Source organism: Pleurodeles waltl, chromosome 6, assembly GCF_031143425.1.
Source record: "Pleurodeles waltl isolate 20211129_DDA chromosome 6, aPleWal1.hap1.20221129, whole genome shotgun sequence".
Classification (NCBI taxonomy): domain Eukaryota; kingdom Metazoa; phylum Chordata; class Amphibia; order Caudata; family Salamandridae; genus Pleurodeles; species Pleurodeles waltl.
The window spans coordinates 133,986,365-134,011,481 of NC_090445.1; the positions used below are offsets into that span (position 1 = coordinate 133,986,365).

The following is a 25,117-nucleotide window of genomic DNA, read 5'->3' on the forward strand; positions in this document are numbered from 1 at the left end:
GAGTGACTCTTCCCTTTCGGCTCCATTGCGCATGGGTGTTGACTCCATCTTAGATTGTTTTCTTTCCGCCATCAGGTTCGGACGTGTTCCTCTTCGCTCCGTATTTCGAATCGGGAAAGTTAGCTTAATTATCGAAAATTTGACGGTATTGTTATCATTCGGTACCGGGTTAGTGTTAGTGTATCAGCACCAACATCAAGAGCGCTCCGGCGGCCCTTCGGGGCTTCCGTTCTTCACTGAGGCCTGGTCTGCTCGGCCACACCCGTCGTCCCAGATAATGGACCGGACCCCCTTCCGCTTCTGTCCTAAGTGTCATTCGAAGTATCCTTATACAAACCAGCACCGGGTCTGTAATCTGTGTTAATCACCTGAACACAGGGAGGATACTTGTGAGGCCTGTCGAGCGTTTCGATCAAAAAAGACCCTTCGTGATCGACGAGCAAGAAGACTACAAATTGCGCCGACACCGAGAGAACAATTTGACGCTGAGGAGGAGGAAAGAATTTCCATCCAGGGGACGGACTCTGACGATTCCCAAAGTGAGCAAACCACGACGATGCAGAAAACAGTGAGTAAAACTGCCCCGTCCAAAACTCATACAAAGATCGTTAAGGCCAAGGGGACGCCACCGCCAGCAGGCTATGGCTTAACCCATCGAAAGAAGGTGACCAAACTGCAGGCCTGAAATACCTAAGGTTTGTAATACACGGTGTACACTATCAATTCAAGGTGTTACCGTTCAGGATAACAGCCCCAAGGGTATTCACAAAATGCCTTGCAGTAGTAGCTGCTCACATAAGGAGACAGCACATGCACGTATTCCCATACTTAGACGACTGGCTAATAAAAACCAACACTCAACAACAGTGTCTTCTTCACACGCAATACGTTATAGAAACTCTACACAAACTAGGGTTTTCTATAAATTACCAGATATCACATCTGCAGCCATCCCAAATACAACAATACTTGGGAGCAACACTCAACACACAAAAGCGATTGCCACTCCAAGTCCTCAAAGGGTCCAAGCGTTCCAAAATATAACATCAAGCATACAGCCAAATCAACACTACCCAGTAAGGTTTGTAATGAAACTTCTAGGCATGATGTCTTCATGCATAGCCATTGTCCCAAACACAAGATTACACATGCGGCCCTTACAACAGTGCCTAGCAAAACAATGGACACAAGCACAGGGTCAACTCCAAGATCTAGTGTTGTTAGACCGCCAGACACACTTCTCGCTTCAATGGTAGAACCCTATAAATTTAAACCAAGGGCGGCCATTCCAGGACCCAGTGCCTCAATATGTGATCACAGCAGATGCTTGCATGATGGGGTGGGGAGCACACCTCAACAAGCACAGCATACAGGGACAATGGGACAACCAACAAAAACAACTCCACATAAATCATTTAGAACTGTTGGCACTGTTTCTAGCATTAAAAGCATTTCAACCACTAACAGCCCACAAACACATTCTTGTCAAAACCGACAACATGACAACAATGTATTATCTCAACAAACAAGGAGGGACACACTCGTCACAACTGTGTCTCTTAGCACAAAAAAATTGTCATTGGCCAATTCGAAATCACATTCGCCTAATAGCACAGTACATCCCAGGCATTCAGAACCAGTTAGCCGACTGTAAGGAAATGCCTCCTTGGCATGGTTATCCCCTGACTTTTTGCCTTTGCTGATGCTATGTTTTGATTTGAAAGTGTGCTGAGGCCTGCTAACCAGGCCCCAGCACCAGTGTTCTTCCCCTAACCTGTACTTTTGTTTACACAATTGGCACACCCTGGCATTCAGGTAAGTCCCTTGTAACTGGTACCCCTGGTACCAAGGGCCCTGATGCCAGGGAAGGTCTCTAAGGGCTGCAGCATATCTTATGCCACCCTGGGGACCCCTCACTCAGCACAGACACACTGCTTGCCAGCTTGTGTGTGCTGGTGAGGACAAAATGAGTAAGTCGACATGGCACTCCCCTCAGGGTGCCATGCCAACCTCACACTGCCTATGCAGTATAGATAAGTCACCCCTCTAGCAGGCCTTACAGCCCTAAGGCAGGGTGCACTATACCATAGGTGAGGGCACCAGTGCATGAGCACTGTGTCCCTACAGTGTCTAAGCCAAACCTTAGACATTGTAAGTGCAGGGTAGCCATAAGAGTATATGGTCTGGGAGTCTGTCATGCACGTACTCCACAGCACCATAATGGCTACACTGAAAACTGGGAAGTTTGGAATCGAACTTCTCAGCACAATAAATGCACACTGATGCCAGTGTACATTTTATCGTAAAATATACCCCAGAGGGCACCTTAGAGGTGCCCCCTGAAACCTTAACCAACTACCCGTGTAGGCTGACTGGTTTTAGCAGCCTGCCACACTCGAGACATGTTGTTGGCCACATGGGGAGAGTGCCTTTGTCACTCTGTGGCTAGTAACAGAGCCTGCACTGGGTGGAGATGCTTATCACCTCCCCCTTGCAGGAGCTGTAACACCTGGTGGTGAGCCTCAAAGGCTCACCCCCTTTGTTACAGCACCACAGGGCATTCCAGCTAGTGGAGTCATGCGGGACAGAGGACTGGAGCGAAGACAGACGATAGCATGCAGCAAAGAAGAAAGAAAACAGTGAAGAAAGAAGACAGAAGACAGAAGACTGTATGCGGTAAAGAAGAAAGAAAACAACGAAGACAGAAGACGGGGCAGAAGACAGCTGTGAAGACAGAAGGCGGCATGTGGTAAAGAAGAAAGTGAAGACAAAAAAAGGTATGCAGAAAGAAAAACGAAGACGAACAGCAGCGAAGAAAGACAGAGAGTAAGGCATCGAAGAAACAAGACTACAGCGAAGTAAGAAGATGGCATGCAGGAAGAAAAAAGAAGGCGACAACAAAGAAAGAAGACAGAGAAGACAGCAGCAAAGCAAGAAGACGTCAGTGAAGAAAGAAGACAGGATGCAGAAAGAAAAAGAAGTACCTTCAGTGTCATAGCCAGAGGAAGGACACTGGCCAGTGTCCAGTGGGAAGTGACTAGAAGGCATACTTGGTCCACAGGCAACTGGACGGCAAGATTGGCAAAGAAGACAAAGACGACGACAGAAAGTGACATTAAGGTGGCATGCTGGGCAATCCGAAGGCTGTAAATCAGAGTGACATTGGACTAAGCCAATGGTAAGTTCAGGGTAAGTAAGGGGCCGGTTCTAAGCCGCTTTTAAGTAGTGTTTTTTTTTTTAAATAAAAAAAGATTTCGCAAGCAGGCAAAACCTAATAAGGGCAGGGGGGCAAAGCAACCATACCCAGACCCCTTCCCCGCCCCATCCCAAATCCATACGGATAGGGCCCAAAAGGACCCTGCCTGGCATTAAAGCGTGCCAAGATCTCGGACCCCAAAAGATCTTTATTTATCACAACATTGCGTATCTCTTGAATATGCTTTAGCACTACTTTCGAAGCATCACGGTACAGAGAGCTTGCATAATCTAGTCTGGATCCTTCTGCAGGTACATGCCAATACTTGCCAGCAATGTTCGGTGGACCTAGCAATATGTACGTGTGCATGCACAAAATGATTTCTCCCTGTTGGGGCTTGGTAGGTGGATTGAATCGAATGAGTGTAGTCTGCAGGTGCCTGCTGAGAGTGCGCTCCAGGTCACTGCTAGGAATGACCATGTCTGCTGGTGCTCTTGGAATGGGCCTGTTTGCACAAACCATATCTGGTAGTGGGTACCTCATGGTCTTGATCTCCGTAAACAGATACATGCTCGGAAAGGTCATTGTCAGCAGGTACAGAAAGAAATCTGTCCATGTCTGCAAGGCTTTGCAGTAACTGGGCCAGGCCTACAGTTCCATGCCAGAAATAATCCCTGAGTGTAGATGCATGCCGGGAATGATCCCCACGTGCAGGTGCACTCCATGAATGATCGCAGTCTGCAGGTGCATTCTAGGAAAGAGCCCTGTCTGGGGAGCTGGCAGGGAATGGACACCTTATGTAGGTGTCTGCAGGGAATGGGCCCCACCTGCACGTGCCTGCAGAGAATTGTGTCGCCTGCAGATGCCTGCTTGCGGTAGACTCTGTGTGCAGGTGCATGATGGGACTGTTCCTGTCAGCTGGTGCATACCACGCCTGCCTGCTGGGGCACGGTGGGAATAGTAAGTGTTGCAGGTTCGAGCTGGGATTGACTTTTTGCAGGTGGATGTTCAGAATTACCCACATTAGTAGTTGCATGCTGGGAACGACCTAGGTCTGCAGGTGCATGCTGGGAACAGTCCCTGTCTAGATGGCCGTGCGGTTATTGGTACCTTTCGGCAAACCCATACTTGAACATGCCCAGAATGCTGGACTGTCCACATCTGTAGGCCAAAGTTCAGTGTTCGCTACCAGGGCAGGGACCGACATTGAGTCGATGGGGGAAGTGCTATGCTAAGACTCTGGACTCTCAGGGGTGGGCCCCCGCTCTGAGCTCAGGAAAGGAAAGCTTTGTGCTGCACGCCCTGCACTCTGGCTGGTACCGATTTCTGTGCACATTTGAAAATCCGGCATCGCCATGACAACGCTTTCGCGCCTTCACACAGCTCCTCGAGGGGATGAACAGACGTCATAGACCAAAGAAAAAGGCTCTGCGATCCTGAGAGCGCGCCGCCTACTTTCTAGTGCAGAGATGCTCCGCACCTTATTATGCACAGCTATAGATGTATAGGTTCAACCTATAGAGATGTTCTGCACCTTAGAGGAGCCGCTGCAGGCTCATATGTGCGGGGAAGGCCCAGTGGCGTCTCTAGAGGGGGGGTCAATGAGCCCGTGCTCCAGCTCCTTTTGCTTTGGCCCCCACTTGGGATCTACCACCAAAGCTGATAAATGTCACAGAAAAAAGAGGCGCTCCTCGCTGCTACACAAATCATTACATTCAGCCACGTTTCACTGCAAAGAAGTAAGAGTTTTAGGAAATACATAAGCTTAAATGTCTGCCTAAAATGTTTTAATACGGGTTGGTACCTGCGTAAAAATGTGTAGATATGTCACTTCAAAGCCACATTTAAAAATTGTATGCAAGTGTGTGTGTGTGTGTGTGTGTGTGTGTATGTGTGTGTGTGTGTGTGTGTGTGTGTGTGTGTATATATATATATATATATATATATATATATATATATATATATGAGATAAAGTACCTCCTGCCATACATTATATGGCTATTGCAAGTCATATATATATATGAGATAAAGTACCTCCTGCCATACATTATATGGCTATTGCAAGTCACTGAGGAGTTCAGTGACCACGCAGAAGAGCGAGCCAAAGGTCTTTTCTTTTAGGAGGTAATAGCAATCAACGGTGATTTGCAATATTCTTATAATGTACACATGGGGTACTTTATTAACTATAATACACGGTCACTCCGTCACCTTTCTGACAAACTACTTACATGCTTCATCTGAAAGAGATAGGATGTTTCTAATTATAAAGAATACAATTAGAATCTCTAGTGCAGAATTACAACAAAAAGCAGTCCAGTATTTTCGCAAAAAGATATTAGAATGCTTTAGTACAAGTCCGAATTAAAACAACACTAGCTCAGAATGGTAGAACCGTGCAGAGATTCTCTCTTTCCTATAACTACCTAAAGTGTGGAAAAAAATATACATGTTGCCATAATTCATAAATATCTTGTTTCTACGTAGGGCTGCTCATCTACAAAAACTAAACCAAAGAAGGAAAAGACACTTTTCTTTTTTTGTGTTTTAATCTGCAGTTTAAATTATGCTTTGTGACCTGCCTTTCTCCTCTGCTGTTGGATCAGGCAGCAGGCATTGTGATGTCAGAACTCAACACTAATAACTTATTACTGTTGAGTGGCTATGTAATTTCTTTATTACAGGGGATTAGCAATGTCATAAGTTGCCTGTAAAAGGGAAATAAGGGACTGCCTTTTCTAAAGGGGTTGCAGGCATAGTTTTCTCATCAATAATTTTATTGCAAAAGTTACAAATATAACTGATGCCCTAGAAGATGTCATGACTGATGTGATATGTGGGCTAATTAACATGATAAGGCTGCAAGTTATAGTTACCTTAGGGCACGATTTATAGTTTTTTGAGATAAGTATAACTATAACTGCTGAATTTCTGTGGTTTTATGTGTGTAAAATCTGAACCCAACTATAACGTTCCTGTAACGTTTGTTTTTTTTCCAGTGAAATTTTATGTTTTTTATTGCCCTTTTCTACCTATAACATCAGTGTAACCATTGTTTTTTTTGTGGTGAATATATACTTTTTTTAGCGTAAAGTAATATTTAATTACTATACATTAATCTAACTGGCGCTGCTGGGGTTGGCCGCAGGGCATGCCTAGAAAACAAAGGGGTGGGTGCTCTGGTGCCCACCCAGGGCTCCCACCACACTATTGTTGGGGGAGCCCCAAGGTCTCTGAGACCCCAACCGGCTCTCTGCCTCTAGCGGAAGCCGGCATCACTCCTGCTCACAGGGAGCAACGAAAAGTGCTGCTCCCTGCAGACGGGAGCAGTCTTTTCTTCTGTTTCCCTGGCCGCTTCAATGCTAGCAGGGAAACGGAGGAAAAGGCTGCTCCCAGTGGGCAGAAGTATTTTTCATGCTCCCGTCTGCAGGAAGCAGACTTAGTGTTTGCTCCTGGTTGGCAGCAGTTTTGAAATTGCTTCCGCCAAGTGAGATCAAACACAGGTTTCCTTGCCCCGCGTCAGTGTGGGCAGGGAAAGCACTATGTCCTGGGGGTGGTCTCCCAGGGACATAGCCTGAGTCGGCACAGGTATTTGAGGTTCCCAGGGACATTAATGGTTCAGGGAGGAGGTGCATGCAGCACCCTCTTCTATGCAACCACGGCTGGGCCCTGAGGGATGGGGCCTCTGGGGCTGAAATTGGCCTAGGGCAGAGGGCTGCGTGCACCCCTCCCCATTTTTTAACACAGCTGGACAATGGGGGATAAGATCTCCGGGGCCGAAATCATCCTGGGAGGGGGGGGCGTGAGCCCGCTCGCACTTTTTAAGAAGGTAGGACCCCTGGGGATGGGATCCCCCATCCTCTTCTCAATATGTGCCGGCCCCCATGGCCAAAATCGGCCCGGGAGGCTGACAGCGTGCCCTGCCCACTTTTAATAAAGCCGGAGTATGTGGGCCACATGCACCCACTCACTCCAAAAAGATAATAATGTTTCACCAGGTACCTGGCCCATCAGTGGGGAGGGGCTTGAAAAAAAAAAAAAAAAAGATCCTCCGTGAATTTGCTGCAATGTTTTTTAAACAAAAATGTTTTTTGTCCCCAGGTGGGGTCCCTGTGGCCTCGGAGGTCAAGGTATTTCTAACCTGCTCCTCTAATTTTTTTTTTTTTTGGTGGGCCTAAGTCCAAGCCCCAAGATAGATTCCACCACCTCCTTGTTGAAGTGGTGGAAGCTAATCATGGGATTGCTGCTCTCCCGTGGATCTACGTCTCTAGATATACATAAATCTTTTTTCTTTAATAACTCCAAACCTACTGAACAGATTTACACCAAATTACAAAAAAGCACTCTTTCTGGACTAATATCTAGCTCTCTGGAAATTTGGTGTATTCTGTTCAGGGGTTTGGGCTGTAGTCATGTCTCAAATCCCTAGGGGAAATTGCACACAGAGAATGCTTTTTGGGACCCCACCCCTTTTTTTTTGCAGTCCCTGCTTGATTAATGACCCCAAAACTTTTCAGACATTAGCTGAAGTGACTGGCACATTCGTTTTGAACATTTTGTGAAGATTTGTTAAACTGTGCCAGAATTATTAGCAAAACAAAAAACGATTTTCCTTTGGAAACAAGGTCCTAACTATAACTACCTACTGGCGCCCACCAGTAGGTAATATATATACTACCTAATGGCGGTCGTCACTAGCCATTATTGTTAGGAGCTAGTTTCTATATAAAATGCATTTGTTTACTCGCCTATATCTTTGGCGCCGCTTGACAAATCTTCACTAAACTTTCCAAAAAAATGTGCCAGTCCTGTCAGCTGCTGCCTGGAAAGTTTCAGGGTGATCCGTTCGGAAGGGGGGGGGGGGCGTGAGAAAAAGAGGAGGTGCCAAAACACGTTTTCCCCATTCATTTTTCTATAGGGATTTTGTACAGTGATAACGCAAAAACTACTGGATGGAATTGCACCAAATTTGGCAGGAAGGTAGGTCCTGGTCCAGAAAGAGTGCTTTTTTTGTTTTGTTTTGGTGTAATGCCATTCAGTAGTTTTAGAGAAATTAAAGAAAATCCAAATGTTTATATCGGGGTGGGTGGTGGAGGGGTGTCGGTTACATAATTTCTGTATCTCTGTCCCTCTCACTCTTTTTCTTTCTCTTTCAATCTTTTTCTACCACTAACACATGCACTCGGACCCTTAGGCATCCACTCATCGACCCACTCAGACAGACAGACACACACACACACACACACTCAGTCCGTCATTTTCCCCACACACAGCTCTAGTCAAACCCTCACGCACACACTGACACCCCCCAAAAAACACTGATGTGCGCACCCTCACACCCAGACAAACACTCTCACAGCCACTCTCACACCCAGATAAACCCTTTCACAACTATTCTGACACTCAAAGGGCCTGCTGCCAACTTCCGCTGCGCACGGCCAACGGGCTGTGCACAGCATGGGGTTGGCCACAGGGTCTGGCTGCGGGCCAGGTCTTGCAGGCAACCTCCGCTGTGCACAGGCAAAGGCTGTGCATGGTGCAAGGTTGGGTGCTTATAGGGGGTTGGCCTCAGGGTCTGGCCACAGGCCTGGCCGAAACCACCGCCGCACATGGCCGAAGGCTGTGTGCCACAGTGGTTGGATTAACATATAGTAATGAAAATTACTATACGTTAAAAAAAAAAAAAAATCAACATGGAAATTCACAGAAAAAAACAAAAGTTACAGTGACATTATAGTTAGGAAATACATTTTTTTTTAAAACATATAAATTCACTTAAAAAAACAAAGGTTACACGGAGGTTATAGTTAGGCTCACATTTTAAACGTACAAAACCATAGAAATTCACCAGTCGTAGTTAGTTACCTCAAGTAACTATAACTCATACTCTAAGGTAACTATAACTCGCGCCCTCGCCATGCACTGCTAATCACCACATAAATTACGGAACTCATGCCATCTTTGATAATATCAATTTAATATCTGTAGTAAAAACAAATTCGGAAAAACTGTGCACGGCGAGGGCGCGAGTTATAGTTACCTTAGGGCAGGAGTTATAGTTACTTGAGATAACTCGAACTGGTGAATTTCCATGGTTTTGTACGTTTAAAATGTGAGCCTAACTATAACTTCTCTGTAACCTTTAGTTTTTGAAGTGTATATGTACACACACACACATATATATATATATATATATATATATATATATATATACACACACACACACATATGCTATCGTGTAGATGTAAATAGGACTTAGGTACCATAGGAAATAGATTTTTTTTATTTTGCTAATAACTTTGCTTCATATGGTTATTTCGAGTCATCTGTCTCCATTATGCAGCTCTGATTTTGACTGTGTAAATGCGGATGTGAATCGATGTACCATTTAGTTGGTGGATGCTTAGCAGACTATATGGCTTGGTGTTGTGTTTTGTGCATGATGGTGCCAAGAGCTGTCTAGTGCGTTTTCCTGGAAGTTTCAAGTATTGACTGCTGTTGGGTCTCAAGGCTGCCATATAAAGGCATATCTGAGCTGTGCTGGATATGTGTTATGTTGTGTTCTAAGATTACTGTTCATCTAACCTTTGGGACAGGTACCATACTGCTACAGAAAAGACATCCCATATCAAACATGCTACAATGCAGATACAGCCAGACTGGCCCCCATCAGCCTTGTCTTCTTGGGTGTGCTTCCACACATATATATAGTGAACCCCAGATCCTAATTTCCTCTCTGGGTAGACATTGGGCCATACAGATATAGCACATACAAGTTCAAGACAATCTGGTCGATTTCTGCACTGTTATAATAAGACATAAGAAAACATTGTTGAAATTGGATGTTTAACAGTGTACCCTTCTCCTCTGCAGCATGCGGTTGCCGAGAGAGTGCGAACGATCCGAAAGTACCGTAGCACGCCCCTGCGTAAGTATCACACCAGATCTGTACAGAGCCAACAACTCATGTGCTCCTCCAAGATATAAAATGCAACAGCAGATTTAGTTGGTCAGGCCTGTGTCATCTTCCTTTTTTACTGCCTTTTCTAAGGTGTCTTCGTATTTGCTCTTGTTTACTGCACTTCAGGTACACACTGGGCCATGGGTGGTCCCAAGAGAAGCACCACCCACCTGACATTGCCCTTGTTCCCCTCTAGTAGAGTCCATCTGTGCTCTGTGTATACTATACATACATAACATTTTTATTCCTAAAGGGAAATTGATAATGACAACTGATTAAAGCTGAAGACATTCCTTCACTGCTCTGAGCTCAATATTGCAGTAAATTGTTGGTATTTGAGTTTACAATCCTGACATGCTTGTCTCACAGTATCCCTGCTAAAGACTATAAAGACTACTGTGTTACTTGCATTAGTCCCATGCCTCTATTTTTTCAAAAGTTAATTTTCCACCAAATCAGTGTAGGATTTTTCCTTAGAATAGTCGACCCACCTATTTTTAATTTCTGTAATGTGGGTGAGTTCCACAGTCTATCTCATGAATATGCCCTTTGGTGACTCATATATTTTTAGTAAAAAATTGTTTTTATAAAAGGTGATTTTGCCTGGGGTGTTTTGAGGGCAGTACAGCCAGTGCCCCCTCCCTGGGTCTCTTAACCCATGTCAAGCAATTCCCACATCAGTTCAGAAAATAAAGAGGCTTCTCCAGGGGCTGGTGCATGGACAGCGACAGTCGCTGTAGCAGTCACCCGAGGCCTTGGACATGGGTCTGGCAGACCAGCACGTGCACCAGCTGCTTTAGTTCGCCCTTAACAGTGCACAACAGTCCTGTGGGGAACTGGTTGAATATTTCCTCCCAGGGTAGTGCAATTATAAGTACTTCCAGGAGTCTCTTCAGAGCTCAAAGACAATTGCAGGTGCCTTTGAACCTGTGAAAGACACGATTAATATTGAAATGATTAGATGCAATCGGTATCCTGAAGCTATCCTATTGTTGTTTTTTAAGACTTAGTAAGAAGTTTGGAATTAAAGAATTGTTCTCGAAAGCTGACACTAAAGATACCATTGGATTAATATACTTCTGACAAATACCGTTCTGAAGCAAAATGAGTCTTACATTTTGGAAGAATAGAGGATGGCCCCCTTCCCCTCTCCCCCAGCCGCCCACACACACACACCACTTGATGAAAGGTGGAACTCAGTCACCCATACTGTTCATAGCCACAGCAAGACTTGCGCCTAAAATGGGAGCTATCCAATCAGATCCGGGACACTGCAAATGTGATTGTCTTTTCCATGGAAAAAATAATTTATCGCACTTCCCACATAAACAATCAGGTGTATAATTTGTAGATTTTTAACAGGATAACATTGTTTCTAGCTTAGACCGGAAGTTATTTAAATTGCTGCACGTGGGGTGCAATGTTACACAATCACTTTATGAAAATTAACTGGTTTCTTCCTGCTGTTGATTACTGTAATTGACTATTTAATTAGTAGTCAACGTTGCCTACAGCTAAGCATCTTCATGGGACGGACTGGAGTAAGGATTTTTGTGTGCAGCAGGAAACACACACTTTAAATACTTACATGTAATTCAGACAGAGTGGGCAGAGTGATTCCTTCTTCGTGAGACAATTTTTAAAAGAACCATTAACACCAATGTACATTGTTATCACAGACGCTCTCAAAGGCGCAATTATTTATTTCAACAGTGCGCTCCGATTCTACAAGAATCGCAAATATGTTGCACCTTTTTAAATTCCTAGATCTTGAATCTCAATGTATCGATTACTCAGACATGTAAATATCAAATAGGAAATGTTTCATAATGTTGTACAAGGCTCCTTTTGGTGATCAGATGTGCCTCATAGTTTGCGTTTTCTTTCTTTATAAGTAGCCTAGTCAACCATTCCGTATAAGTCAACCATTCCGTATAAGTCTACAGTTTCCTTCCCTGTCACATAATTCCAGTTAATTTGAATGGGATTAGCCTCTAAACCGTACAAAGCACAGCCAAACACTGTCTCAGTAGACCAGGTAGTAAAGAAGCGTAAAGGATTCAGATATCGCTTCAGACAATGCAAGCACTATGTATTAGCAATATAAATGCACGTAGCTAATCTAAATCTAGGGTTCTCCCATGATAAAACTGGAAATCTGAAAAAGCAATACCCTCCTTTCCTCTTGGAATGACTTGTTTCAGTGAAAAAACAAAACTATTCCAGTTATTGGTGACAGTGCAAAAATTTAGAACCTGAGCATCAAAGGGCTGTTTCCGTGCAACTTATTCAACGAATTCTATTTTTTGATAATCTGCCTATAATTGATCATTTTTAAAAGAGCCATTAAATTGTAACTGTTTCACTGGCATCCTGTTTTAAAGATTTGTGTTTTAAAGATTTGTGCATGTGCTTTAACAAGGTGCTAAAACGATTACTTGACGTGTGCAGCTAATAGGAGAAGTGACACGTTGCTTTTTCTGTATTTTTCACGCACGCACCTGCTCACAATAACAATACCACGGATATTTGTAGTAGTGTAGCGCCGTCTGTTGGCCGCTAAATGAATTACTCTACCGGTTTTCTCATCTGCTTAACTTTAACTTCTTTTTCTCGTCCTCTGTTCAGGTATCGACACTGAATCGTCCCCGAACCATCTGCAGATCAAGGCTTACGTGAGGCAGTTTCAGGTGATCGACAACCAGAATCTGCTCTTTGAACTTTCGCATAAGCTGGAGCCAAGCAGTCAGTAGGCGGAGGACGTTTGGAGGTCGTCTGACCTTGTGGGTTGCGTTAAAGGACGCCTTCAGGCTCTTTGCAGCATCGATGCAGCTAACCAACGAGGTGAAGGTTTTTCAAAATGCAGCATGAGCCATGTTCTTCGAGCGCCTGCTGGTACTGGGCGGCCAACAGGGACAGATGATGCTTAGGTGAAGCTCCAATGGATGTTGCCTCTTGCAAATGCCGTGGAAGTTCATTCAGGGTAGCAACGAAAGCTAACTTCTTCAGCATCCACGTGGCATATAACGTCCTTCCAACACTAAAGTCTCAGCGCCACAGCAGAAGACATTTGTGATCCTCACATGCCATTCATTTTCGAAGATCCTCTGATGTGGTAGAGGTTGGGCGTCAAGTTGCCTCCACTATTAAATGTCCTGTGGACACTCGAGGTTCAGGACAGCAGCCTTGACCCTTTCCATTGCTGACGATCCTATTAACACATTAGATCTCCGCTTTCAAGCGCACTCTGTTATTAAAGGCCCTGGACTTCAAACTCATTCCGTTTGCTAATGCTCAGTCAACGCTATAAGCACATCAACCTAGATCCCCATTCTGTGGGTTTCTTACAATGATGAATGCTCAGCAGATAGTGTCCACGGTGTTCTTCAAGCTCAGCCCTGCCTTTCTAGCTCATTGAAGTGTTTAATTGTTGAGCCTGGTCTTCAAGCTCAACCAGGTGTTAAATGTCCTGCAGACACTGGGGACAAAGGTTTATGGTGTAGACCTTGGTTTTCAGGTGTCACCTAGTGTTGAATGTCTTACAGAATCGAGAGACCTTATTTTCGTAGAAGCCGTTCAGGTATTAATGTTCCCTGAGCACTCAAAACAACTACATAGACATTGCTCGTCAAGTACCTGTTAGTGTTAAATATCCTTCAGAATCCTAGACCTTCGACCGCAAGTTCCTCCAGGTAGGGACTGTTCCTCAGATAAGAGAGAACTTGGACCGCTTGTGCTCCAATGCTCTGTAGAGATCAGAGGTTCAGAAACAGCATAATATACCTTATTTTTCGAGTTCCTTATGGTGTTTAACATTGTGTGGACATTATGGACTTTTCTTTCCAAGCTCATCCTATTAGTGAACTTTGGTCGGACACCTCACTTCTCCTGGTGTTAAACATTGTGCGGCCGTCGCAGACCTTCCTCTACAAGCTCCTCCTGGTGGTGAAGGTTGTGCAGCTGTCGCAGACCTTACTTTCCGAGTCCCTCCTGGTGGTGAACAGTGTGCAGCCGTCAGTGACCTTACTCTCCAAGATCCTCCTGGTGGGGAACATTGTGCAGACTTTGTAGACTTCGCACTCCAAGCTCCTCCTGATCTTCTTAAACACCCACCCTGGATGTTGTTGCATAAGTTCCTCTTAGTGGTAAAAATCTTGAACCTTGAGCTTCTTTCAGTATTTTGTGGTCGAGGAGCTGCACGCAATGGGAGCGTTCAAAAGAACGTTTTTTCCTCACTGCCGTCATCAGCCACTGAAGGTGAAAACAATGGCACCCGTGAAAGCTCACGCACGCTTAGGGACAGAATTTTGCAAAAGTGCATCACATATTGCTTGCAGGACTTCAAGCACTGAAAAAGCCCTATCCGGATTTTCATTCATTTGTTCAGTTTCGGAGTTCGCTTCCTAAGCTGATCCCTTGCATTATGATTTTGTGAACTGTGTAAAGCAGGCTCTCCTGCTGCAGTGTCAGGCAGCCAAGCAAGGACACTGACCTATCTCATTCCGCTAGGAGCCGGCACTCACCATAGAACCAATCCTAAAGTGGGGTTCGAGGGTCAGACCTGCTCCCCCCCCCCCCCCGTATGTTCATCCAGATGTTTTGAACATTTCCACTGCCAGCACAAACACTGCCTTCTCCTGACACAGCCACAAAGCCATCCTTGTCAAGACTAGGAGACAACAACAGACATGTGCGCCCACTCTGTTCCTTCAGGGCACAAATATTGCCCTACCGGAGTTCCAGAAAAAATATTTAAAATTATTTTCTTTTCCCACTCACCCCGCCTCCCAAACAGTGGTGTCAGGTTAAAAAATAGTTTCTAATCTCACTGTAGTATTTGTGTTCAAGATTCTTGGAAATGCATTTGTTTACAATGTTGTAAGCACTGGTTAGTTTAGAAAGTGTCTATTATAGTTCATGCCCTGATTTCTTCTGTCTTTATGCACTAAGAGGGGGCACGGCGTCGGCACCAACTGCATTGTGGGCTCTTTGCATGGCTGCACATCTGTGTACCAGATGCCTGCATTGTGGGCTCTTTGCATGGCTGCACATCTGTGTACCCGATGCCTGATAAAGGCCCTCAGGTGAGCAAGAGAGACTCCTGGCCCTCTGCCTTCATTGGACCGCTTCAGAGTCTGCGCAGGCTTTACATCATGTTTCACAGAATGTTTTCACGCTTGCCAATAAAATACAAAAGTGGCAGATAAAACCCCTAGCCAAGGAGCACGCCTCCAGTCCTCTGCCACAGGGTGCATAGATTTAGGAGGAGTTGGCCAAAGTAAGCCAAGCGACTGCGCAACACAAACTGCAGAATTCTTGCGTTTTATGTTACTAGTATAGCAAATGTGCCCAATATTCAAATAAAAACTGCAGGATTTAACTCCTGTACTCAATTTTGAAGTTGACAGAATGTTACAGATCGTGGCAAAAAAAATAATATGGGTAGACCTTTTATCGAAGAATAATCAAAGTGCACCGAATTCTTTAAACAAAGTGCTAAACATTTTGTAAACAAAATGCGCAGGATTCTGTTAGCAAAGTGAATGGCAACTTGGGAAAAAAAAACCTCTATAAAGAAAGATTATAAGTTCATACAGTCCTGTAAACAAAATAACTGGACCTCTGTGAACTTATTGGACGGGTTTGTGTTGACAAAATGCACTGAACTGTTTAGACGGAGTGCATGGAATTCGGTAACTAATGTTAGCGACAGACTTCTTAGCTATCCCAACTCTTTGGTTGGCTTCCAGCATGACATTACATGGTCTCTCTACCTGACACAAAAAGAGGCCAAAAAACGACTAGTATCTAGAGTGGGCCATGTAACTGAATGGACCCTTTACACACCTGCAGTCGAGGGTTAAAATCTATATAATGCTAGTCCATGCTGAATTATAGAAAGTGCTGGAGGGCGAAAACTGAGCATGCGCTGTTTGGGCAGAATCTTGGCTAACTTAGTTGGCAGAGTGTAGTTGGCAAGGGAATAGAAGTGCAGATTAAGACATAGCAAATCACTGTAAAAACTACTTGTACCATAATGCACTACGTTTATAATTCACTCCTGGACAGTTGATATTTTGAAGTGCTCCACAGTGCCAGTAGAGAAGCTTGTGCTAAATTTGGGCTTTAAAAACATGGTATGAGCTCTCCGTAGTGGATAGATAAGACGGGGCTTTTTTACTGATGTTCACCCCGTGGGCACAATATATATATTTTTTTTTTTTGCCTGGCGGCTTCAGTTAAAGTTTCTAAATACATCTGTGGATTGTTTTGATTTTATTACGGGTTATTGCGGACTTGGTGGTTGCACTATGCACTAGTATGCGGGGCATCGTAATCTCGAATCCCTTCAGACAACACAGGGTCAAATAAATTGTGAAGTAACAGCGACACCTAGAGGCTTGCTTTGAAAATGACACTGTTACAAACACAAACACTTGCCGGCGGAGCTACAAAGCTCATCGGGGTGTAGATAATTATCAACCAATATTGCAAAGCAAATGAGTCTGCGTTGAATATGGCAACGTGCAGTATTAATACAGCAACACATTTTTGGCAGAGCCAGTAGCTCTCGAGTCAATGTGATAATGCATGCAGTGTTGGCACATTAGAGCAAGACATTGTAGAGAGCGAGCAGGAAGCGAGAACGAGGGCTACGTAGTAGCCCCTTGTGCAGTTCGGTACAAACACTGAAGTGGAGGTGAAAGGATACACCCAAACAACCAACAGCACTGGGTGAGAGATTGATACTCTACTGGGCTAAGCCATGACATAATTGTAAAAGTCTCCAGCCAGTGGTCGAAAGAGGCTAATTGAAGAAATGCAATGGTTAAAGGGGGCGGAGCAAAAGTCCACTAAATGTATAATATTAGCAATAGGTGTGTTTGACAGCTACGCTGTGAAACCCGGACCTTAAAAGACAATTTGCTCAGGAGTCAGTTTGAGGCATTTGTGATCTAAACGATAGAGCTTTAGTGATGGAGCAGTACGGGCTGAAACCCTCTTGTTCAGTGATCTTGGCGTCACATTTCTGGATGTTCATGACATTTTTCTGCTGTGCCAGTCACACGCCAGATAGATCTCTGATTGGCCATAACGTTTAAAGTCAAGACACCTGATTGGCCGTTGCTTTCCTCAAGCTGTGTCGTTAAATCTGTGCTATGAAAGTGCCCAGTAGAAGTTTGTATTTCTATTTTTGTACGCATTTGTACATAGCATTGTCCCGCTTGCTGTCAATATATTGTTGTCTGAACACTAAGAGTGATCTCGCTCCCTGCGAGCGTTTCAGCGTCTGAGAATGTAAATAGTTTTTACTGGAATGTTCTCTAGGATGTAAATTTTATTTTTTAAACTGTGTACAGTGTCTGTATAGAAACTTTGTTATATTTTGAGACTGGTGGGATACAAACATTTTAAGGGGCTGTCTGGCACTTTTCTGGTTTATTCCAGCTTTGTGTTTCAGGTTCTGTAAAGCATCATTTAGCATTTGCCACATAACTGGATGACATTGAGTGGTTTCCGTGGATTTCATTCGTAATTTCTTGTAGGTTGTTATTTTGGAAGGGAAACCATATTATTTGAGGCCTGTGTTGCGTTTCCTCACTGATAAAAGATGTCAGTTTTCCAAACATTGCATCGCTTCCTCATTACCACACTGGAGAAGGCGATGTCATTTGTGGACAGCCTGATCACTGACCGACAAAGGAAACGAAATGTGAGCCTGAGGACAAGGATGTGTTTTATTAGTCAAATTATTTTTAGGAAAAAAGTGTGCATTCAAAAGAACCAAGTGTACCTCATCACATTATTTACATAAAACATTTAGATGTCCTAAAGTGAACAGCGTAAAAAATAGAAGTATGCATTTGCTAGACCCGTCGACACTGAGAAGTGCACACACATTCTCACACTCTACTAGTGAATGTGAACACAAAGTGATAGATACAGCCTCACGCAGGTACACACACTAGCGGACAACCTTCTCCTGTGCATAGAAACGTGCACATTTGGATATCAGTTTAACCTCCCTAGGCGTGCATACCAGGATAGTGACGAAGCCTCACTCAGATATAAACTTGAGCATCTACCTACATCCTCGTGGTACACACAAGATGATGCGTTCAATCCCATGTGCACACGCACCAACACGTAAAGATCACCAGGCGCTAATACGAGAAGATATTGCTTCGAAGGTTTACCTCAGTGTGGAAACACACACGGCCAGTCTTGCAGCCTCATGCATGTATGCAGGAACAGATAGGTGTACAACCTCTTTCTTCTACAAAGACACACACACCTCTCTCACACAGGGCAGGTGCACCGGCCAACAGATATGCATTCTTATGAGCATACGCTCATATACTGATTCTAGCACCGAGACACCTCCGAGTATATGTTGCGCTCTATAAATAGATTTGGCATAACATAACATAACATGCCAGTAGAGCACGTGCTGTTGTACATAGGCGAGGACAAACATGAATCCTCATGCAGGTACTGTGACAAAGACTGACGCAATGTCATAGGGGTGGGATGTATAAACACACACAAAGAAACCCAGGCTGGCATGCACTCGTGGTGTAAATTCATGCATGTCTACTCAACCACCTGCCTATGTAAACTCGTGCTAAACGTACATACAAAAACACACAGCCAGTCATACACACTGCCACCACATGCAAACGAGCATGCAAAAATTAGGCTGCAATCCCTTTTGCCTTCTTGAATGTGTGACGCCCTGTGGGCGAATGGCTCTGTATTATTATTTTTCTTTCGTTATTGTGCTTTTTGGGTGGGTGGGAATGGGGTTGGCTGCTAAAGCACTTAAAAAGGAAGCTTATTGTATGTGTATATATAGGTAAAAGGTTAATAAATATGGTGACCTCTGTGTGTCTCCTGCCTTTGGTGTGGTTCACTTCTCCTGGATCAGCCGGTGTGTGATTGGGGCATGACAACAACAGCTCACTCAGTCAGCCCCCATTAAATACCCTTTAGCCAGAGGACCTGTTTCTGTGGGATGCCAATGAGCTACCAAGATCTACCTCTGCATGTTCCATGTCATCATGGACACTGTTTTCAGTTCTGAACATTTTCAGCCATAAGTCACTATTATAAACAGTGTTAATAAAATTAGTTGAATGGAAGCAAACCAAGACAACACCTCCCAGAACTCATTACTTTGGCACACTAAAGCCCAGAACTGGAAAAAGTGTCCCTAACGACCTGGAATAAGGTGGTCAGCCTATCTACTATCAGCAAGCAGTTCTTAGGGGTTGGGTACCGACAGCAGGCTGGTGTGGGGAGGAGTACACACGTGCCCTTGCTGGTTTACATGTGTTCTCCACTTGCTCCATGTCGTTCATTTGTCAGTGAGCTGAAGCGCTGGGGTTGTCACATGAGTCCTGCTGCACTTGAAGTGCAATCAGTCAGTCGAGATATCTTTATTCAGTTTATACAAAGCCATAAAAGACAACCAATTAAAAAAAAATATATATATCACCTTCAGCTAAAATATAGCAGAATCATACAATAGTAAATATAAAACCAAACACATCATACACTATGCATCATACGTTACATAACTTTTTACGCATTCGGACAGCTCTTGATAAAAAATCAGGCCGTGGTAAAATATGTAAACTCACCAGTGAATAGTTTCAAATAAAATAAGGTGGGTTCAACTGGAACAAAGTGCTTATCAGCTAGTAAGGGTGCAATGAAAGATTTACACAATTTCCTGTAAAAAGTGCAGCACATAATAAAATGAAAAGTATCTCGAGCTGAAACAGTTTCACAACTGCAAGGAATAGGAGCAGATTCAAATGAGGCCTTTCAGGACGGCCAACAAATGATAGAATAAATTTAATCTGAAGCGTATACAAAGAAAACTATGATGATCCGGCATATCGTACGCCTTAGATACGGTTAATTTTTTTTTTTAAATGGTCTGAAGCTGAAAATATGGTAATCATTACAGATAAGACTTTCATTTTCTCTCCAAGCCTAAAATCCATCTCAGTCCATGCAATATCTTCTGCAATGATGGATTTGGGATTATTAAAAACTTCAGGACGACCAATCTTCAAAAAGCATATAATCAAAGGCAAAGCAGCCTTTTAACACCAGGCGATTAAAACTTTTAGCAGGCTGTAACCAGACTGAAATCCAGAGGAGTAAAGGCCTGATATCTAAAATATCAGTTAAATAGACAGTTCCTAACTCCTCGTGCAAGGTAATGGAGGCAGAACTCTGAGGAAGACTTGTTTTCCAAACCCATTAAAGACGACAAATTAGCACCTGCCTTATATCGCTGCCGTAGGTGGCTATAGAGACACATTTCGCTTGTTAGATGGCCAATCTGTGGCATATCCTTTCCAATTTCAAATTAACGTCCTCTATGCTATTAATATATCAAGTAAATAAAAACAGAACCAGGATACAGCCTTGGTGAACCCCTCACCATAATTTAAAGAACTCATTGCATTCTCCCTATGTTCCATACCGGACTGAGGGAGACACATTAAAATGCAGATCACGCAGAAGTAAAACTATGCTAGAAACAACCCCATCACCAACATGGTAGTCCATAATTTCTCCCTATTAATCCTATTGAAAGCCGAGCTCAAATCCACAAAAGCCAGATGTTGGGCCCCTTGTTTTGTGTCTATATATTCATTAATAATAAGATAGAGATTCAGGCATTGGTCAACTGCCCCTAGGCCGGGCCCAAAAACCATATTGAATATCAGACAAAGTATTCTGGTCTCTGGCCCAACCCATTAATTTGTTCAATACTATCCATCTGAGAACCTTTACAATACAGCAAATCAAGGAAATGGGCTGATAACATTTTGGGTCGGAACAATTACCTTTCTTAAAAACAGAAATTACCACAGTAGTGGACCAAGCCTTTGGAATAGTTGACTTCACAGCTGCATTTAAGTGTAGGATTAACAAAGGGGTGCAAACCTCAATATTAGTTGTGTAACTATCTATCTGGCCGGGGGCCTTTTCAGTGGTGACTCCTGAATGGCAGTACAGACTTCCTCGTAAGTGAACATAACGGAGACCTAGAGATCACTAAGATCTCTAAGAGATCACAATTAAGGGATAAGGAGTTGGGCGCATCAAAAATGGACTCAAATTGTTTAACCCACAACTCGGGAGAAATGGTTGAGAATAAAACAGGGTCCGTAGTAGGTTTAAAAATCGAGCAGTCCCTATGTCCCAAAACTTAGAGTTGTCATGTAAACAACTAGCAGCCAACAGCAGTTCATTAGCTTCCTCACACCGCAATTTTTCACACTCCGCCAAGGAGCTCTTATAGGTTGCGCAACAGGAGGCAGCCAACTTACTGGCCTTCATCAAAGCACAGTGAGCCCTAGAGCCATTGGCATCAAACCACGTAGTAGCCTTTGGACTCGGAGTTACTGTTGCATGTTAACAATAAGTTGATATTGTGACCAATATCATCCAAAGAGTTTACAATGTTATTATTAGGAGTATCAGAATTCAAACACAAGTCAAACTCAGTATTGCATCAACTGAATAACTCATAATGAAACATTTCAGGAAGCACTGTGCACCATTGAATACGCCTCCCTTGTGAGATCAGCCTTCCACTGTGCACATCCAAGTGCACAGGTCCATCTTTATTGGGAGCCCACTGAAAGAGGCAGATAAAGGATTATGATCAATTATTAGGCTCTAAATGACTTCAAAGTAAAAAAAAAAAAGTCCAAACAAAGATGGAGAAACGAAGAGATAATCGGTCACACTGTTCGCCCTCGTACCAGTGAATGTGGGACTAGGCTTCCAAAAGAGGTTACAGACCCAGGAGAAAAAGTGTGAACTAAATTAAACTCTGCAAAAATTGAACTCACAAAATCCCCTGAAGGAGTATGTATAAAGTAAAAGGACTCTAAAAGATGGTTGACCAAGTCTCCAGGAACTGTTAGAAACCCAAGGCTGCAGGGGTGCAAAGAATGACAAAACAATTGTCTCAACAAACTTTTTGGAAGGAATCAAAAAAGCTTTTGAGTGTCAGAGCTTGACTGGAGGGACCAGACGAAGAAAACACATTATTAAAGGCAACTATTAATGAGCTAGGAAGATTTGAAAATTTCAACAAAACAGCTGCCAAATGAGATGAACTGGTAAAAATAGTGGATGCAGTACATACTAATTTTAGTGAGACCAAGATGAGAAGTCCACGAATGAGCAGCTGGTACAGAGAAAGAGACATGACTATTTAAATAGAAGTCCGAAGTAGTATCCTATGTCTCCTGCAGGCATACAATAGAACATTTAAATAAAAGATTAAAAAAAACATAATTTCCCAGTTTATTTGCAATGCCTGCAACATTCCAACTAAATATTTTGAGAGCATCAAAACTGTCTGAACTCTGCCATAAATCACCAGGACCAGAAGTGGATTCCTTGGAAGCAACATTGGGCAGTCAATCGTTCTCACAAAGAGAACTTAGAGGGGTGAATCGGTTATGAGTAGCGTTTCCCCCAGACAGAGACGGTATAGTGAGGGCTGACGGACCAGCAACAAGGTGAGCAGGATTTACATTGCGCCCCTCTAGACAAAATAAAGCTCAGGGGGAACACATCAATGGCAGCGTAGGAATTACTATTAGAAGACAAATGGGACAATAAACAAAACAGCAGTATGCGGGTTATCAAAGTTCACAATGCAATCACCCACCGGGGTCTTAGGTTGAGGGCCTATCCATGGGACTCTCCTAACCATTACCCTGGTCTTAAAAAGAGGCACACTGAACCCTAAGCGTTATGCAGCCAATGAACCATTTTGGCACACTATTGAAGGAATATTGTTAATCAACTGAAGGGGGCGTGTTAGTAAATTCTGCAGATTTAAATTATCCAGTATAGGAGCAGACTGACTGCCCCTTACAGAAGTGAAACCCTGGATACTCAGGCATGCAGCTTGCCTACTGACCATTGGACATCAGTCAACTAGAGTCGACTGTCTGTAAGGTGGAGTGAGAAAGCAGGCATCTCCGCTTCTCCAGTCCTCCGTGAGAAGCGACAACCGCTTGATCCGACTGCTTGGTTATAGCTTCTTCAATCTTAGTGAGTCTAGGCTCTTAAGATAAGAAGGTAGAGGCAATCAGGGCTTCCAATTTCGAAGTCAGTCGATCCACAAGTTGATCCACAAAGATGTCACAGTTATCGCCAAGCAAAGGGCTATATAATAAATACGTCTAAATAAAGGCCGGTTGACCATCTTTGTCATCCCTTCCTTGGCTGTTCTTTTTTTTTTTTTTTGTGCGGAATTGAGTGGATGAATAATCTTAAAACCACTTGAGAAGACACAGGTTTCAGTGGCATTAGATGGAATCTGATCAGCAACCGAGTGACAATCTTAAAATAAGTAAAGTAAAGAGGCCCCCAATTTTTGGGTCTATAACAGGCTCGTTGGTGGCTGGCTTGGACCCACTGGGGCAGATTTATGGAAAGTGGCGCTGCACTGAGTACAGTGCCACCCTCCCTGCAATCCCTTACCGCCATCATGTGTGCGCCTTATTTAAAATACGGTGCACTAAGGCGCATGGTAGGGGTCAATAGCACCACTCTATGTGACACTATTGATGTGCTCTGCAGGATTAGCACCAAAATGTTGGCGCTACTCCTGCAGAGTACATAGGGGCCCATTCTAAATAATGGAAGCCCCCTTTTAACGCCTGCTCCGAGCAGGCGTTAAAAGTGCCATACAAAATGGCACAAGGAAATCTTTTAGATTTCCTTGCACCATTTTTTTCACCCACAAGGGGGAACGCCCCCTTTGCACACATTATGCCTGGCGCAGATATAATGTAGTGCAAAGGGTTACAAAGTGGCACAATGCATGCATTGCACCACTTTGTAAATGTTGTGCGAGGATTTTGGCCTTGTTGGGCCACATTAACGTAAAAAAAATTAGGCTAATGTGGCGCAAGGTGGCGCTAGGGGCTTATAAATATGCCCCATTGTCAGCAACAACTTGTGAAGGAGGCTGAGGCCCTAGACCAAGCTCCACATCTATTTCCTCGGTTAAAGCCTCCACTACTGATGTGAGAAATGTGTTAATATTAGCCCCACTGTGCAGACGCTTTAGTATGAATTGAGTTTACGCTTACGCATGTTCAGGAATCAATAAATGGCTGTGAAAACAAATGGGGTGGGTGGGCAAATACGCAGATCCAAGAAGGGGGGGCTTTTATGGATCCTGTCAGTGCTGCAAATCAAGTGTCCCAGCAGGGAGTCTGGGGTATGTAGTCCGGCCCCCTTCGTGAAATTGCAGGTAATTGATGCATCCTGCGCCGCACGAGTCCTTAGCAGCTTTTATGGTGCCTGTCAGCACTGCAATCAAGTGTACCAGCAGGGAAGTCTGGGGCATTTATTCCGGCACTTTTGAGAAGTTGCAGGTGACTGAAACATCTCGTGCTGTGGGAGTACTTAGCAAATCACGTGACCAAGCAATGAGTTCTGGGGCACAGTGTTGTGTCTTAGGATGGAACCTTTATGGCTCCCAACGGACTCCATACCTGTTTGACATAATCAGTAGAATACATTGTAATGAAACCTTGGTTTAGAATGTTGGAGGAGCTCATAGGAACACCTAGATAAATACATATATGTGATTTACAGCTCCGTGTGTGACGTAGTCGTTGGCGGGTACCCAGGCTGAAGAAGACACTACAACTGGCAACAAGATAGGATATAAGTTACCTGAAGAACAAAGTGCTCTCCTGGAGAGTTTGCCGTGGTCCAAGCTTCATCGGAGTGCTGAGTCAAAGGTTGGTGTATGTGGAGTCAAAGCGCAACTCCAGCTGGTGTGAACCATATGAATGAAAAGAAAGCTTCACTAATAAGTTTACGCATCAATGGTCAAGAAGCTACGACCAAGAACATACAATAAGGTACTGTGCTGCCACCCAAAATATATTTAT

The 25,117-nt window shown here is 43.9% G+C and overlaps 1 protein-coding gene across 1 annotated transcript in view; it reads left to right on the forward strand.

Moving 5' to 3' along the window:
• RAPGEFL1 (Rap guanine nucleotide exchange factor like 1) overlaps positions 1 to 15,552 on the forward strand; it is a 180,410-nt gene extending 164,858 nt beyond the window's left edge. Inside the window, exons 14-15 of the mRNA XM_069237579.1 lie at positions 10,070 to 10,124; positions 12,786 to 15,552. Coding sequence (XP_069093680.1) covers positions 10,070 to 10,124; positions 12,786 to 12,910 — 180 coding nt within the window. The 3' untranslated portion in view covers positions 12,911 to 15,552. The remainder of the gene's footprint in view (positions 1 to 10,069; positions 10,125 to 12,785) is intronic.
• The last annotated feature ends 9,565 nt before the right edge of the window (positions 15,553 to 25,117 follow it).